Source organism: Papio anubis, chromosome 17 (genome assembly GCF_008728515.1).
Source record: "Papio anubis isolate 15944 chromosome 17, Panubis1.0, whole genome shotgun sequence".
Lineage (NCBI taxonomy): Eukaryota > Metazoa > Chordata > Mammalia > Primates > Cercopithecidae > Papio > Papio anubis.
The window spans coordinates 31,104,484-31,121,385 of NC_044992.1; the positions used below are offsets into that span (position 1 = coordinate 31,104,484).

Sequence of the window (16,902 nt, forward strand, 5' to 3'; positions counted from 1 at the left end):
AAATGGGAGACTCACTTGAGGCCAGGAGTTTAAGACTAGCCTGGGCACAGAGAGAGACCTCCATCTCTACAAAATATTAAAGAATTAGCTGGGCATGGTGGCGCATGCCTGTAGTACTAGCTACCAGGGAGGCTGATGAGGAAGGATCATTTGAGCCCAAGAGTTAGTGACTGGAGTGAGCTATGATGTCACCACTGTACTGCAGCCTAGGTGACAGAGCAAGACCCCATCTCTAAAAAACAGACACAAAAAATGCTTTTTATCACCCAGCCTAAGAAATAAAACAGAGTTTTGAAGTCCTTTGGCTACATCTTCCAAATATTTTTTTCTTTCTAAACCCGTAAGAGTTAAATCCCTATCCTGAAATTAGTGTTTATCTTTCTTATGTATTTATGTATCCATGTCTCCATGGATATTTGTCATGTTGAAATACCATCCCTGGCTGGGCGCAGTGGCTCACGCTTTTAATCCCAGCACTTTGGGGGAATGAGGTGGGCGAATCATGAGGTTAGGAGTTCGAGACCAGCCTGGCCAACACAGTGAAACCCGGTCTCTACTAAAAATACAAAAATTAGTTGGGTGTGGTGACAGGTGCCTGTTATCACAGCTACTCAGGAGGCTGAGGCAGGAGAATTGCTTGAACCTGGGAAGTGGAGGTTGCAGTGAGCCGAGATCTTGCCACTGCACTCCATCCTGGGCGACAGAGCTAGACTCCATCTCAAAAAAAAAAAAGGCTGAGCGCGGTGGCTCACGCCTGTAATCCCAGCACTCTGGGAGGCCGACACGATCCCTCATGATCCCTTATGAATAGATTAATGCTCTCCCTAGGGAGTGAGTGAGTTCTCACTCTGTTAGTTTCCAGAAGAGCTGGCTGTTACAAAGACCCTGCCCAGCCATTTGGGATGTGATCTCTGCAAATGCTGGCTCACTTCTGCTTTGTGTTATGAGTTGAAGCAGCCTGAGGCCTTCATCAGATGCTCAGTATTGAACTTTCCAGCCACCCGAAGTGTGAGCCAAGTATACCCCTTTTCTTTAGACTACCCAGTCTCAGGTATACTGTTATGACAACACTAACTGGACTGAAACAATGTGTGTGACTGCTTTATTTTTTTATTTTTATTTTTTCCCATCTGCTACCCTAGTGTGACTGTGTTAGATATCTCATCTCAGTGGAATCATGTAATATTTATCTTTTTGTGATTGGCATATTTCACTTATAATGTTCTCAAGGTTCATCCATGTGGTAGCATGTGACAGAATTTCCTTCTTTATTTTTATTTTTAATTTTTAATTAATTAATGTACTTTTTTAAGATGGAGTCTTATTCTGTCGCCCAGGCTGGAGTGCAGTGGCACGATCTTGGCTCACTGCAGCCTCCGCCTCCCAGGTTCAAGCAGTTCTCTGCCTCAGCTTCCCGACTAGCTGGGATTACAGGCGCCTGCCACCATGCCCGGCTAATTTTTGTGTTTTTAGTAGAGATGTGGTTTCATCATCTTGGCCAGGCTGGTGTTGAACTCCTGACCTCATGCCTCCCAAAGTGCTGGGATTACAGACTTGAGCTACTGTACTTGACCTTTATTTTTATTTTTTATTTTTCGATAAGTTATTGGGGGTACAGGTGGTATTTGGTTACATGAGTAAGTTCTTTAGTGGTGATTTGTGAGATTTTGATGCATCTGTCACCTAAGCAGTATACATTGTACCACATTTGCAGTCTCTTATCCCTCGCCCCCATCTCACTTCCCCTCCAAGTCCCCAAAGTTCACTGCATCATTTGTATGCCTTCACATCCTCATAGCCTAGCTCCCAGATATTAGTGAGAACATATGATGGTTGGGTTTCCATTCCTAAGTTACTTCACTTAGAATAAAAGTCTCCAGTCTCATCCAGGTCACTGCAAATACTGTTAATTCATTCCTTTTTATGGCTGAGTAGTATTCCATCGTACATATATATATATATATATACACACACACACACGAGAGTTTCTTTATCCACTCATTGATGGGCATTTGGGTTGGCTCCATGATTTTGCAGTTGTGAATTGTGCTGCTATAAACATGCGTGTGCAAGTATCTTTTTTGAATAATTATTTCTTTTCTTCTGGTTAGATACCCAGTAGTGAGATTGCTGGATCAAATGGTAGTTCTACTTTTAGTTCTTTAAGGAATCTCCACACTGTTTTCCACGGTGGCTGTACTAGTTTACATTCCCACTAGCAGTGTAGAAGTGTTCCCTGATCGCTGCATCCACGCCAACATCTACTGTTTTTTGATTCTTTGATTATGGCCATTCTTGCTGGAGTAAGGTGGTATTGCATTGTGGTTTTGATTTGCATTTCCCTGATCATTAGTGATGTTGAGCATTTTTTCATATGTTTGTTGGCCATTTGTCTGTCTTCTTTTGAGAATTTTCTATTCATGTCCTTAGCCCACTTTTTGATGGGATTGTTTTATTCTTAACGATTGATTTGAGTTCATTGTAGCTTCTGGATATTAGTCCTTTGTCAGATGTGTAGATTGTGAAGATTTTCTCCCACTATGTGGATTGCCTGTTTGCTCTGCTGACTGTTCCTTTTGCTGTGCAAAAGCTCTTTAGTTTAATTATGTCCTAGCTACTTACCTGTGTTTTTATTGCATTTGCTTTTGGGTTCTTGGTCATGAAATCTTGCCTAAGCCAATGTCTAGAAGGGTTTTTCCAATGTTATATTCTAGAATTTTTATAGTTTCAGGTCTTAGGTTTAAGTCCTTAATCCATCTTGAGTTGATTTTTGTGTAAGGTGAGAGATGAGGATCCAGTTTCATTCTCCTACAGGTGGCTATCCAATTATCCCAGTCCCATTTGTTGAAAAGGGTGTCCTTTCCCCTCTGTAAGTTTTTGTTTGCTTCATTGAAAATCAGTTGACTGTAAGTATTTGGGTTTATTTCTGGATTCTCTACTCTGTTCCATTGGTCTGTCTGCCTATTTTTATACCAGTACCATGCTGTTTTGGTGACTGTGGCCTTACAGTATGGTTTGAAATTAGGTAGTATGAGGCCTCCAGATTTGTCCTTTTTGCTTAGTCTTGCTTTGGCTATATGAACTCTTTTTTCATTCCATATGAATTTTAGAATTGTTTTTTCTAATTCTGTGAAGAATGGTGGTGGTATTTTGATGGGGATTGCTTTGAATTTGTAGATTGCTTTTGGCAGTATGGTTGTTTTCACAGTTTGATTCTACCCATCTATGAACGTGAGCATGGGATATGTTTCCATTTGTTTTTGTCATCTGTGATTTCCTTCAGCAGCGTTTTGTAGTTTTCCTTGTAGAGGTCTTTTGACTCCTTGGTTATGTATATTCCTAAGTATTTTATTTTATTTTTTTTGCATCTATTGTAAAGGGGCTTGAGTTCTTGATTTCTTTCTCCTCTTGGTCGCTGTTGGTGTATAGAAAAACTACTGATTTGTGTACATGAATTTTATATCCAGAAACATTGCTGAATTCTTTTATCAGTTCTAGGAGCTTTCTGGAGGAGTCATTAGGGTTTTCAAGGTAAACGATCATATTGTCAGCAATCAGTGACAGTTTGACTTCCTCTTCACCGATTTGAATGCTCTTTATTTTTTTCTCTTGTCTGATTGCTCTGGCTAGGACTTCCAGTACTGTGTTGAAGAGGAGTGGTGAGAGTGGGCATCCTTGTCTTGTTCCAATTCTCGGAGGGAATCCTTTCAACTTTTCCCCATTCAGTATTGTGTTGACCGTGGGTTTATTATAGTTGGCTTGAATTAGATTAAGGTATGTCCCTTGTATGATGATTTTGCTGACAGTTTTAATCATAAAGGGGTGCTGGATTTTGTCATGCTTTTTCTGCATCTGTTGAGATGATCATGTGATTTCGTTTGTTTGTTTGTTTGTTTGGCGGAGTCTTGCTCTGTTGCCTAGGTTGGAGTGCAGTGCTGTGATCTTGGCTCCCTGTAGCCTCTGCCTCCCGGGTTCAAGCAATTCTTGTGCCTCAGCCTTCTGAGTAGCTGGGATTACAGGCATGCGCCACCACACCTGGCTAATTTTTGTATTTTTAGTAGAGACAGAGTTTCACCATGTTGGCCAGGCTGCTCTTGAACTCCTGACCTCAAGTGATCCACTCACCTCGGCCTCCCAAAGTGTTGGGATTATAGGTGTGAGCCACCACTCCCTGCCGTGATTTTTGTTTTTAATTTGGTCTATGTGGTGTATCACATTTGTTGACTTGCGTATGTTAAACCATCCCTGCATCCCTGATATGAAACCCACTCGATCATGGTGAATTATCTTTTTGATATGTTGTTGGATTCGGTTAGCTAATATTTTGTTAAGGATTTTAGCATCTGTGTTCATCAAGAATATGGGTCTGTAATTTTCTTGTTTGGTTATATCCTTTCCTGGTTTTGGTATTAGGGTAATGCTGGCTTCGTAGAATGAATTAGGGAGGGTTCCTCCTTTCTTTCTCTTGTGGAATAGTGTCAGAACGATTGGTACCAGTTCTTCTTTGAATGTCTACTGGAATTCTGCTGTAAATCTGTCTGGTCCTGGACTTTTTTTTGTTGATAATTTATAAAATTACCATTTCAATCTCACGGCTTGTTATTGGTCTGTTCAGGGTATCTAAGTCTTCCTGGTTTCAGCTAGGTTCTATTTTTCCAGGAATTTATCCTTCTCTTCTAGGTTTTCTAGTTTACTTGCATAAAGGTGTTCATAGTAGTCTTGAATGATCATTTGTATTTCGTGTCAGTTGTAATACCTCCTGTTTCATTTCTTAGAGAGGTTATTTGGATTTTCTCTCTTCTTGGTTAATCTTGCTAATGCTCTATCAATTTTATTTATCTTTTCTAAGAACTAGCTTTTTGTTTCTTTTATCTTTTGTATTTTTTTTTTTTCAATTTCATTTAGTTCTGCTCTGATCTTGGTTATTTCCTTTCTTCTGCTGGGTTTCGGTTTGGTTTGTTCTTGTTTCTCTAGTTCCTTGAGGTGTGACCTTAGAATGTCAGTTTGTGCTCTTTCAGGCTTTTTGATGTAGGCATTTAGGGCTATAAACTTTCCTCTTAGCACCACCTTTGCTATCCCAGATGTTTTGTTTTTGTTTTTATTTTATTTTTTTGAGACAGAGTCACACTCTGTTTACCAGGCTGCAGTGCTGAGGCGTGATCTCTGCTCACTGCAGCTTCCACATACCAGGTTCAAGTGATTCTCCTGCTTTAGCCTCCTGAGTGGCTAGGATTAAAGGTGTGTGCCACCATGCCCAGCTAATTTTTTGTATTTTTAGTAGAGATGAGGTTTTGCCACCTTGGCCAGGCTGGTCTTGAACTTCTGGCCTCAACTGATCCACCCACCTTGACCTCCCAAAGTGCTGGGATTACAGGCGTAAGCCACCATGCCCGACCATTTTCCTTCTTTTTTAAGGCTGCATAATCCATTTCAATGTACCACCTTTTCTTTATCCATTCATCTATCAGTAGACTTTAGGGTTGCTTCCATCTGTTGGCTATTATGAATAATGCTGCAGTGAACATAGTTGTGCAAGAGTTTGCTACATTTGTTTTTACTTTTAATTTTTTTTTTTTTTTTTTTTTTTGTGGGGTGGGAAACAAGATCTTGCCATGTTATCCAGGCTGGCCTTGAGCTCCTGGGCCCAAGCAATTCTCCTGCCCAGCCTCCTGAGTAGCTGGGACTGCAGGTGTGTAGCACTACACCTGACTACATATATTTATTTATTTACTTTTAATTTATTATACTTTAAGTTCTGGGATTCATGTGCAGAATGTGCACGTTTGTTACATAGGTATACACATGCCATGGTGGTTTGCTGTGCCGGTCAACCCGTCATCTACATTAAGTATTTCTCCTAATGCTATCCCTCTCCTAGCCCCCCACCTCCGACAGACCCTGGCGTGTGATGTTCCCCTCTCTGTGTCTGTGTGTTCTTATTGTTCACCTCACACTTACGAGTGAGAACATGTGGTGTTTTAATTAATAAGCTTTATTTCTTAGAGCAGTTTTAGGTTCACAGAAAAATTAAGCAGAAAATAGAGTTTTCCAGCCTGGGCAACACGGCGAAACGCCATTTCTGCAAAAAATACAAAAAGTAGCCAGGCATGGTGGTGTGTGCCTGTTGTCCCAGCTACTCAGGAGGCTGAAGTGGGAGAATCACTTGAGCCGGGAGGTGGAAGTTTCAGTGAGCTGAGATTGCACCACTGCTCTCCTGCTTGGGCGATAGTGGGAGAGCCTGTCTCAAACAAACAAGAACACGTAGAATTTCTGTATACCCCGACCCTACCCAGGCACTACCCACTTCCCACTTTTTGCATCATAGTGGTACATTTGTTATAAGTGATGATCCTACACTGACACATTATTATTCCCCAGAGTCCCTAATCGACATTAGGATTCTCTTGGTCTACATTCTAGAAATTTTCACAAATGTATAATGATATATTTCACAAATGTATAATGAAATAATAACCCACCATTTTAGCATCATACAGAAAAGTTTCAGTTAAAACTTGAAACTTAGAAGTCCTTAAAATTCCTCTGTGCTCTATTCATGTTTTCCTCCTAATTCCTGCAACCATTGATCTTTTTACTGTCCCCATAGTTTTGTCTTTCCCAAAATGTCATGTAGTTGGTAACATACAGTATGTAGCCTTTTTATATTGACTTCTTGCAATGAGCAATATGCATCTAACATTCCTTCACTTCATTTTATGGCTTGATAGCTCATTTCCTTTTAGTTGTTGTTTGGATATATTACAGTTTATTTATCCATTCATCTACTGAAGAACATGTTGGTGGCATCCAAGTTTTGGCAATTATAAATAAAGCTGTCATAAACATCGTGTGTAGGTTTTTGTGTGGACAAACGTCTTCAGTTCGTTTTGGTAATTACCAAGGAGTGTGATTTCAGCATTGTGTGGTAAGAGTATGTTTTAGTTCTGTAAGAAACTGCCAAACTCCTCCAATGTGGCTGTGCTATTCGGCATTCCCATTAGCAGTCTGGGAAAGGTGCTACTTGCATCCTCTTCAGCATTTGGTGTTGTCAGTGTTCTGGAATTTGGTCGTTCTAGTAACTGTGCAGTGGTACCTCATTGTTTTAGTCTATAATTCCATAATAACAGATTTCCTCCATTTTCTTCTTTTGTTAAACTTGTTTTAGCTATTCTAACTCCCTTACCTTTCCACAAAATTTTAGAATACTCCTGTTTCTAATTGCAAAAAATTCTGCTGGATTTTTGGTAGGAATTACATTAAACTTCATATCAGTTATGTATCTCCATGTATTTAGGTTGTCTTTTGTTTCTTTTATCAGCATTTAGTAGTTTTCAGTACAGAAGTCCTGTACATGTTTCATCGATTTATACTTCAGTATTTACATTTCTTTTGAACAAGTATAAGTGCTACTGTACTTTAAATTTCAATTTTCATTTGTTCATCGTAGTATATATTTTTGTATGCTGATCTTATAGCTTGTGACTTGCTGAACTAACTTATTCTAGTTTTTAAAAAAAATTTTTTTGTTGATTCCTCTGTAATTTTTATGTAACCAATCATGCTATCTGTAAATGGGGAGTTTTATTTCTTCCTTTCTGATCTGTATGACTTTTACTTTGTTTGCTGCCTTATTGTACTGGATAGAACTTCCAGTACTCTATTGAACAACAGTGGTGAGAGTGGACACGCTTGCTTTATATCTGACCTCAGAGGAAAAGCATTCAGTTTGTATGATGTTAGCTAAAAGTTTTTGTGTTAAGTTATATCATTTAATACCTGGAGCAACCACTTGAATTCCTGATCCTATAACAATCTGTTTCTTCTCTGGTAGCTTGTAGAAGCATTTGTTTGTTATCACTGTTTTGAAGCAATGTACTCTGATACTGGTCTGTTTCATGTACTGTGCTAGGACCTGAAGAAGCTGATAAAGTCATAGTTTTTTGTTTTGGGGAAAGTTTTTGAATTATTTCATGGGTGATTTTCTACTGTTTTCTCTGTTCTCTCTTTGGAACGTCTGTCATCTCTATATTGGCTGTTTGAGTCCATCCCTTTCAATTTCGTGTGTGTGTGTAAACATGCTCTTTTCTTCTCTTGTGTTTTTGCTCTTCTCTCTGGGAAATTTTCTTAAATTTGCCTCTGATTCTTGTGTTGAGTTTAAAAACAGTATGTGCCTTACCCCAAGGATTATAAATCATGCTGCTTTATAAAGACACATGCACACGTATGTTTATTGTGGCATTATTCACAATAGCAAAGATTTGGAACCAACCCAAATGTCCATCAATGATAGACTGGATTAAGAAAATGTGGCACTTATATACCACGGAATACTATGCAGCCATAAAAAAGGATGAGTTCATGTCCTTTGTAGGGACGTAGATGAAGCTGGAAACCATCATTCCGAGCAAACTATCACAAGGACAGAAAACCAAACACTGCATGTTTTCATTTATAGGTAGAAATTGAACAATGAGAACACGTGGACACAGGAAGGGGAACATCACACAGCGGGGCCTATTGTGGGGTGGGGAGAAGGGGGGAGGGATAGCATTAGGAGATATACCTAATGTAAATGATGAGTTAATGGGTGCAGCGCACCAGCATGGCACAAGTATACATATGTTGTGTACTTGTACCATAGAACTTAAAGTTATAATGATAATAATAAAAAATAAAAACAATATTTTCCTGCCTGTAATCCTAGCACTTTGGGAGGCCAAAGCAAGCAGATCACCTGAGGTCAGGAGTTTGAGACCAGCCTCTACTAAAAATACAAAAATTAGCCTGGCATGGTGACACGTGCCTGTAGTCCCAGGTACTTGGGAGGCTGAGGCAGGAGAATCACTTGAATCTGGGAGGCGGAAGTTGCAGTGAGCCAAAATCGCACCACCGCACTCCAGCCTGTGCAACAGAGTGAGACTCTGTCTCAAAAAACAAAAAATCTATATATATATATTTATATATTTATGTAAATATAAAGACACACACACACACACACATATCCTTGTTTTTGTCATTCTTCAAGAGCTCTCTTTTATTCTCAAAGCATCTTTTTTTTAGTTCTTATTTTGTTCTATGTCTGCAGTATCTTCTCTTACATCATGGAAATGATTAATGACAATTTTTAATTTTTATTGTGTTCTTCCTGTGTAGTATTAGATACTTTCCAGATGACTGTTAATCCTTGGCTGTTTGCACATAATTGTCAGTGGCAAACTGAAAAGCTAATTGAAAACACTGCATATCTGTTTGTCGACTTTTTGTTTTTTTGAGATGGAGTTTTATTCTTGTTGCCCAGGCTGGAGTGCAGTGGTGCCGTCTGGGCTCACTGCAAACTCTGCCTTCTAGGTTCAAGCGATTCTCCTGCCTCAGCCTCCTGAGTGGCTGGGATTACAGACACCTGGCTAATTTTGTATTTTTAGTAGAGACGGAGTTTCAGCATATTGGCCAGGCTGGTCTTGAACTCCTGACCTCCGCCTCGGCCTCTTAGAGTGCTGAGATTAGAGGTGTGAGCCACTGTGCCTGGTCTATTTGTTGACTTTTAACTTTGTTGTGAGGTGCTTTGGTTGTGTTGTTTGTTTGTTTGAACCCTCTGATGGATAGTATATTTTCGTCTTTCCTCTTAGACTTGTTAACATGTCCCAGAGAAGACTTACAAGTGCCCACCTAAAGGATAAGGTTCTGGTGCTAGCGTCCTGGAAGCACCATGGGAAAGGTGACAGGAAGGATGATGAAGGACTATTTCAATATTACGTATTAATGTTGTCATTTAATCTTCTTCACTTTTTTGTTTGGCATTCACCTTTACCCAGTGTCCTTCTGTCTGTCTCTAGAGAGTAACCTTTCAGCCTTGTGCTGGGAATGGGGAAGGTGAGTTGCCTGACAGGGTAAAAGTCTTACATCAATGTGTTTTTCAGATAGCCAATATCAAATCTAGTCTTCTTTATTTTAGCTTCGTCTCCCATCAAATCCAGTACCTGGTATTATCAGTTATTGTGCCTTTTAAAGATTCTTCGATGTAAAGTACTTCGGGTGTCAGGTTTTCCCCCCATGCACTACCTTGAACTTTTACTTAAGATTGCTAAGTCAGTCATCAGTCATCTGTTTCCAAAACTTGTTGGGATTATATGTTTTTAAAGTACATGTAATTTAATTTTTTTTCCTAGCATTTTCTGAAGGTATAAAATGAAATTCATGTCTTCAGTCTACCATCTTTTTTTTTTTTTTTTTTTTTGAGATGGAGTCTCGCTCTGTTGCCCAGGCTGGAGTGCAGTGGCCGGATCTCAGCTCACTGCAAGCTCCGCCTCCCGGGTTTGCGCCATTCTCCTGCCTCAGCCTCCCAAGTAGCTGGGACTATAGGCACCCGCCACCTTGCCTGGCTAGATGTTTTGTATTTTTTAGTAGAGACGGGGTTTCACCGTCTTAGCCAGGATGGTCTTGATCTCCTGACCTCGTGATCCGCCTGTCTCAGCCTCCCAAAGTGCTGCAGCCTACCATCTTAACTCAGAAGTTGAAACAACCATTTAGTTGTTTCTTCTGGCATTTGCCTTCTTATTTAAAAACAAGGGAAAAATTTTTGGGGAAATTTGTATATTCACATGGTTTGAAAATGAAAAAGCATAAAGTATATAATGAAAAGTTTTTTCTATCTTTCATTTTTTTTCCTTTTTCCTCTCATAAGTGGCTATTAAGATTTTTTTTTTTTGAGACGGAGTTTCACTCTTGTTGCCCAGGCTGGAGTGCAATGGCATGATCTCGGCTCACCACAACCTCTGCCTCCCGGGTTTAAGCGATTCTGCTGCCTCAGCCTCCCGAGTAGCTGGGATTACAGGCATGCACCACCACTGGCTAATTTTTTGTATTTTTAGTAGAGACAGGATTTCTCCATGTTGGTCAAGCTGGTCTCGAACTCCTGATCCACCCACCACGGCCTTCCAGAGTGTTGGGATTACAGGCATGAACCACCGTGCCCGACCACTATTAGGATTTTTATGTATCCTACTAGAGTTTGTATATGTGTGTGTATATGCAAGTCTTTTTTTCTCTTCTTTATTAAAAAAAGGTAGTATATCGGCTGGGCCTGGTGGCTCATGCCTGTAATCCCAGCACTTTGGGAGGCCAAGGCGGGTGGATCATGAGGCCAGGAGTTCGAGACCAGCCTGGCCAACATGGTGAAACCCCATCTCTACTGAAAATACAAAAAATAGTTGGGCATGGTGGCAGGTGCCTGTAATCCCAGCTACTCTGGAGGCTGAGGCAGGAGAATCATTTGAATCTGGGAGGCGGAGGTTGCAGTGAGCTGAGATCATGCCATTCCACTCCAGCCTTGGGGAGACTCTATCTCAAAAACACACACACACACACACACACACAAAAGGTAGTTTATTATTCTGTATCGTCCTATTGTTGTATGTATTCCTTTTTTCCACTTTATATCTTCTTTTCCATTCCATGTTTTTACAGAGTAATTCATTCTCTTGTTTTGCAGTGGTAGGAAATATTCCATTATAACTTGAAGTTTTCCATTCTTGCTATTATAAACAATGCCGTTGTGAATAATCTTATATACAAGTTATTTCTCTCATGTCTGAGTATATGTGTAGGATGAACTTCTAGCAGTGACTTATCGGATTAAGGGGTATTTGTATTTCAATTTTGATTACTATGGTGAGAAAATTTTATCAAATTTTTGGATTTTTTTGAGGAGCTCTTAAATAAGTGTCAATGTACATAGTTAAATTTAGTTATATAGTCCTTTTTATTTTAGCTTCATCTCCTGTCACATTTAGTACCTGGTATTATCAATTATTGTGGCTTTTAAAGATCCTGTGATGTAAACTAATTTGAGTGTCAGTTTTTTTTTTCCCCTAAGCACTACCTTGCACTTTTACTTAGGACTGCTAAATCAGTCATCAGTCTGACTTAGCAGGCTTAAGTGAATACACACACACACATACACACACAGTTTTAAAGATATATAGTTATAATATATAAATATATGTATATAAATATATGTAGTTATAAATTTTTAAGTAGAAAATTTCTGACTTATTTAAAGACAGTGTGAATAGTGTGATGATCCCTAAGGAACCCACCAGTCATCATTTTATGACTATTCTTGTTTCATTAGCATTTATTTCCTTCCCTCCAGATTATTTTGAACCCTTCCCAGATGTCATATCAGTTTATTGGTTAACATTTCCTTACTTATTTCTAAAAGATTAGGTATCTTAAAAATGTAACCATAGTATTGTAGGGGAGGAAAACTTCTCTAACCTCTCAGGGTTTCTGGCTGGGCCAAAAAATTAAACTGACATAAGAGAAATTAACAGGAGAAAAGCATACAAATTTTTATTTCATAAAATTTACATGTACATATGTGTCCGAACAGAGAAATGAAGACTTAAGGAAGTGGCGGCCAGGCACCGTGGCTCACACCTGTAATCCCAGCACTTTGGGAGCCCGAGGTGGGCAAATTGCCTGAACTCAGGAGTTCGAGACCAGCCTGGGCAATATGGTGAAACCCCGGCTCTACTAAAATACAAAAAATTAGCTGGGCGTGGCGGCATGCGCTTGTAATCCCAGCTACTCGGGAGGCTGAGGCAGGAGAATAGTTCGAACCTGGGAGGCGGAGGTTGCAGAGAGCCCAGATCTGCCATGGCACTCCAGCCTGGGTGACAGAGCAAGACTCCATCTCAAAAAAAAAAGAGAAGTGGCTCAGCCTAAGCTCTTTTTTTTGTTTTTGTTTTTTGAGATGGAGCCTTGCTCTTGCTCTGTCCCCCAGAGTGCAAGCGTTGGCATGATCTTGGCTCACTGTAACCTCTGCCTCCCAGGTTCAAACTATTCTCCTGCCTCAGCCTCCTGAGAGACTGGGATTACAGCATGCAAGCGTTGGCATGATCTTGGCTCATTGTAACCTCTGCCTCCCGGATTCAAGCTATTCTCCTGCCTCAGCCTTCCGCGGGGCTGGGATTACAGCGCCCGCCACCACGCCTGGCATATATATATATATATTTTTAAACTAGAGATGGGGTTTCACCATGTTGGCCAGACTGATCTCGCACTCCTGACCTTGGCCTCCCAAAGTGATCCACCCGCCTCGGCCTCCCAAAGTGCTGGGATTACAGGCATGAGCCATCGTGCCCAGCTTCGGCCTAAGTTCTTACATGCTAGGTTGAACAAAGAATGACATTTATGGAAAAGTATCTGGGAAGATAAGGGCTAGTTTAACAATGTTCATTTATACAGATTTCTTTCATCCTGGCCTTCACATCTCTGGTGGTTAAAATGTTCCTTCCTGGTGTGTAGGAAGGTCATCTTTCACTTGGGGGCTTCCTTTCAGGAATCAAAGAGCCAGTCAGAGTGTCTTTCTTACATCTACTGTTTTTCAAAGGCCTTTAGCTCAAAATAATCAATATGCCAAAGAGGCATATTTTGGGGTGATTTGTCCTGAACTCCTTATCATTATCAGTATAGTTATCATTATATCATTATCATTATCAATATCATCATTATAGTTTTCATTATCAATATAGTTTTAAGGAACCTCTGTCATGTGTGAGGTTGAATATTAAACTTCTTTATCTTTTTTTTTTTTTTTTATGAGACAGATTCTTGCTCTGTCATCCGGGCTGGAATGCAGTGGCACAATTGTAGTAAGGTCCTCTTACTTCAGCCTCCTGAGTAGCTAGGGCTACAGGTGTGTGCCACCATACCGAACTAATTTTTTGTTTTTATTTTTTGTAGATACAGAGTTTTGCCCTGTCTCAAGTGATCCTTCTGCCTCAGCCTCCCAAAGTGTTGGGAGTACAGGCGTGAGCAGACACAGAGCAGCTTTTCATATGATTCAGAACCATTTATATTTCCTGACTTTACTTTTTTTGCTTCTTGTTCGTATTATATTGGTCTTGTATCCTGTAATATTGTTGAGTTCACTTATTATTATTATTATGTGGACTTAGGACTTGATGGGAGCTGCAACTATGGATATTCTTGTGTTGTTACTGCTGTTACTAGGAAAACTCTGAACCATTACCTGTGACATTTGCTGTAGATCTTTTGTAGATGATCATTATTAGGTTAAAAAAGGTATTTTTGTTATATTTTTTATTCTTATGATTAGGTATAGAGTCTAATTGAATGCTTTTTCTGCGTCTGCTGAAATATTAACATGATTAATTACGTTAATATATTTTATAATGCCAAACTATTACTGTTGCTTGGGTAAATCTAATTCGGTTATGAGAATTTATTTTTTTCATATATGTTGCTATTTAGTTTGCTGATATTTTGTTTAGGATTTTTGCAACTATGTGTATCAATGGGAATGACCTATAATTTTATAATTTTCTTGTCTTGAACTACCTTTATTTAGTTTGGACATCTATATTATACTAGTTTTATGTAAATAGTTGGTGGGGTATGGGATGGTTTTCTGATCTCATGGGGAAGGTGTATAAGATTGAAATTGGTGCCAATAAAACATTAAAAAAATTGCTGATTCAGGCCGGCTATGGTGGCTTATGCCTGTAATTGTAGCACTTTGGGAGGTTGAGGCGGGTGGATCACCTGAGGTCAGGAGTATGAGACCAGGCTGGCCAACATGGTGAAACCGTGTCTCTACTAAAAATACAAAAATTAGCCAGGCATGGTGGTACGTGACTGTAGTCCCAACTGCTCAGAAGGCTGAGGCAGGAGAATCATTTGAACCCAGGAGGCAGAGGTTGCAGTGAGCTGAGATCATGCCATTGCACTCCAGCCTGGGGAAAAAAAAAAAATTTGCTGGTTCAATTTTTAAAATGAGTACATATATATAATATATAATGATTTTATATAGTAACTTTTCTTCTTTTTATTCAATTGTATAAATTACATCAACTTTTAATGAATACTTCTCCTTCTCAAGTATTTTGAAAGCATGAAAATAGTGGGAATTATACAATAATATTCCTCAAAGCTTACAATTTATTTTATCCTCCCTGTCAGGTGCTCAAAAATGTGATAACTTTGCTGAAAAAAGACCCCTCCTTGGTGTTTGTAAGAGCATTGGATCTTCTGGGTAAGGAAATTTTAAAAATTCTTTGCATCACCTATTACAAATTTGTATTATTCCAGACGGAGAACTTTGATGTTATAAAACCTTTGTAACCATAAGAGTAAGCTCTCATAGGAGAGAAGAAGAAGGAAGTAAAACATAGTTAAGGTTTCTAACAGTAAATGACATTTATTGATGCTATAGCATGTGACTGATACTATTCTAAAGGTGCTGCATGAATTTTCTTTTTTGTTTCTTACCACAATACTGTGAACAGATACAAATATCTTTCCAGTTAGTGCATTCCCTCTAATTGAACTTCTGGCTGCAAGGAAAGCTAGGAATGATTATGGTTTTGTTAGTAAGGAAAATGATCAAAATGGATATTAGGTTGGCTACTAGCAGTCTCTGCCTCATGCTTTCAGTAAATAGTGTGCACTTCAGATCATGTGGCATTGGAGAAGGGAAGAACGTGTTAATAATATAACATGGTTAGGTCTTGGAGTCTTGATTATTGTTTCCTAATGGTAGAGTTTGACCTCATAGGCTATAAGACAAATTTCTTCAAGTGTAAATTTTTGGATTGAAGAAGACATACAGCCTTTGAGAATTTACTGTATACTCAGCACTTTGCCAGGTATAAGATAAGGATACAAAATCATGAAAGCCTAATTTCTTTCCCCAGAGACTTAGGAATGTGGCTGAAAAGAAAAAGTACAACACATGCAAAATAATTATGAAATAATGATGTATGACAGGAATTCAGAGAAGGGAGAGATCAATGTGCATGAATTAATGAGAAAAAGCCTTATGGAGAAGGAGCAGCATAGGTTAGATCTTAAGGAATGAGAAATATTGCAGCAGATGAGAAGGACTGCCAGAGTAGGTTATAATATAGTAGTGAAAGAGAAACTGAAATAAATACATTTAAGAATGCTAAGAGTTTGTGGGCTGGGCATGGTGGCTCACGCCTGTAATCCCAGCACTTTGGGAGGCTGAGGCAGGCAGATCACTTGAGGTCAGGAGATCGAGACCAGCCTTGCCAACAAGGCGAAACCCTGTCTCTACTAAAAGTACAAAAATTAGCCCAGTGTGGTGGCATGTGCCTGTAATCCTAACTACTCGGAAGGCTGAGGCACGAGAATTGCTTGAACCACCCGGGAGGCAGAGGTTGTGGTGCATCACTGTACTCCAGCCTGGGTGACAGTGAGACTCTGTCTCAAAAAAAAAAAAAAAAAAAAAAAAAGAGTTTGTGACTTAGATTTAATGCCATCTGCAAAACAAGTGAAAACAACTATTGCAGTGCTCTGAAACTCAACCAAAAACATATAATAATCTGAAAAGTGTTTAAGCTTGAGAAACTGCTCATCTCGCACAACAGCAGTGGGAATCTGTGGCATTCATGCCTGCAGCTGCTCCCATCCCACTCCACACTTTCTCTCTTCCAAGTTTGGTTGGTTATAGAGGGTATTCCAGGGTGAGAAGGGTTTTGAGGACTAGTACCTTACCTGCTGTGCTTGGAAAATTTTCACTCATCTCTGAGTGGCAGTTATTGCATATGCCTGCCAGCACTGTCTGCGGAAATTACTGTCTTGATGGCATGTGTGCTTTGAGAGCCAGCGGCTCTTTCAGCCTAAGATAATGGCTAGCTGAGGCTTCATGCATATGCAGAGGAGCCATGAAAAAGGGTCGAGGGGGAAGAAAAATCTGGGTAGATGTGCAGATCCTTTGGCAAAGGAAAACAGCTTTTGTTGACCTGGGGTATTTGAGTGAATCCTCTGTTGAATAGTTGGCTGCCCACTAAGATACATAGATAACATGGCCAGACCCTGAAAGTCAGGCTTTAAAGTAATGCAAGAATAAAAGAA

The 16,902-nt window shown here is 39.7% G+C and overlaps 1 protein-coding gene across 13 annotated transcripts in view; it reads left to right on the forward strand.

Annotated features, from left to right (window-relative positions):
* The window catches only part of BCAS3 (BCAS3 microtubule associated cell migration factor), a 704,563-nt gene that overhangs the window by 102,690 nt on the left and 584,971 nt on the right, over positions 1–16,902 (forward strand). For all 13 annotated transcript variants that reach the window (XM_017950665.3, XM_017950664.3, XM_017950669.3 and 10 more), the window contains exon 7: positions 14,986–15,058. In XM_017950665.3, the coding sequence (XP_017806154.1) occupies positions 14,986–15,058 (73 nt within the window). The remainder of the gene's footprint in view (positions 1–14,985; positions 15,059–16,902) is intronic.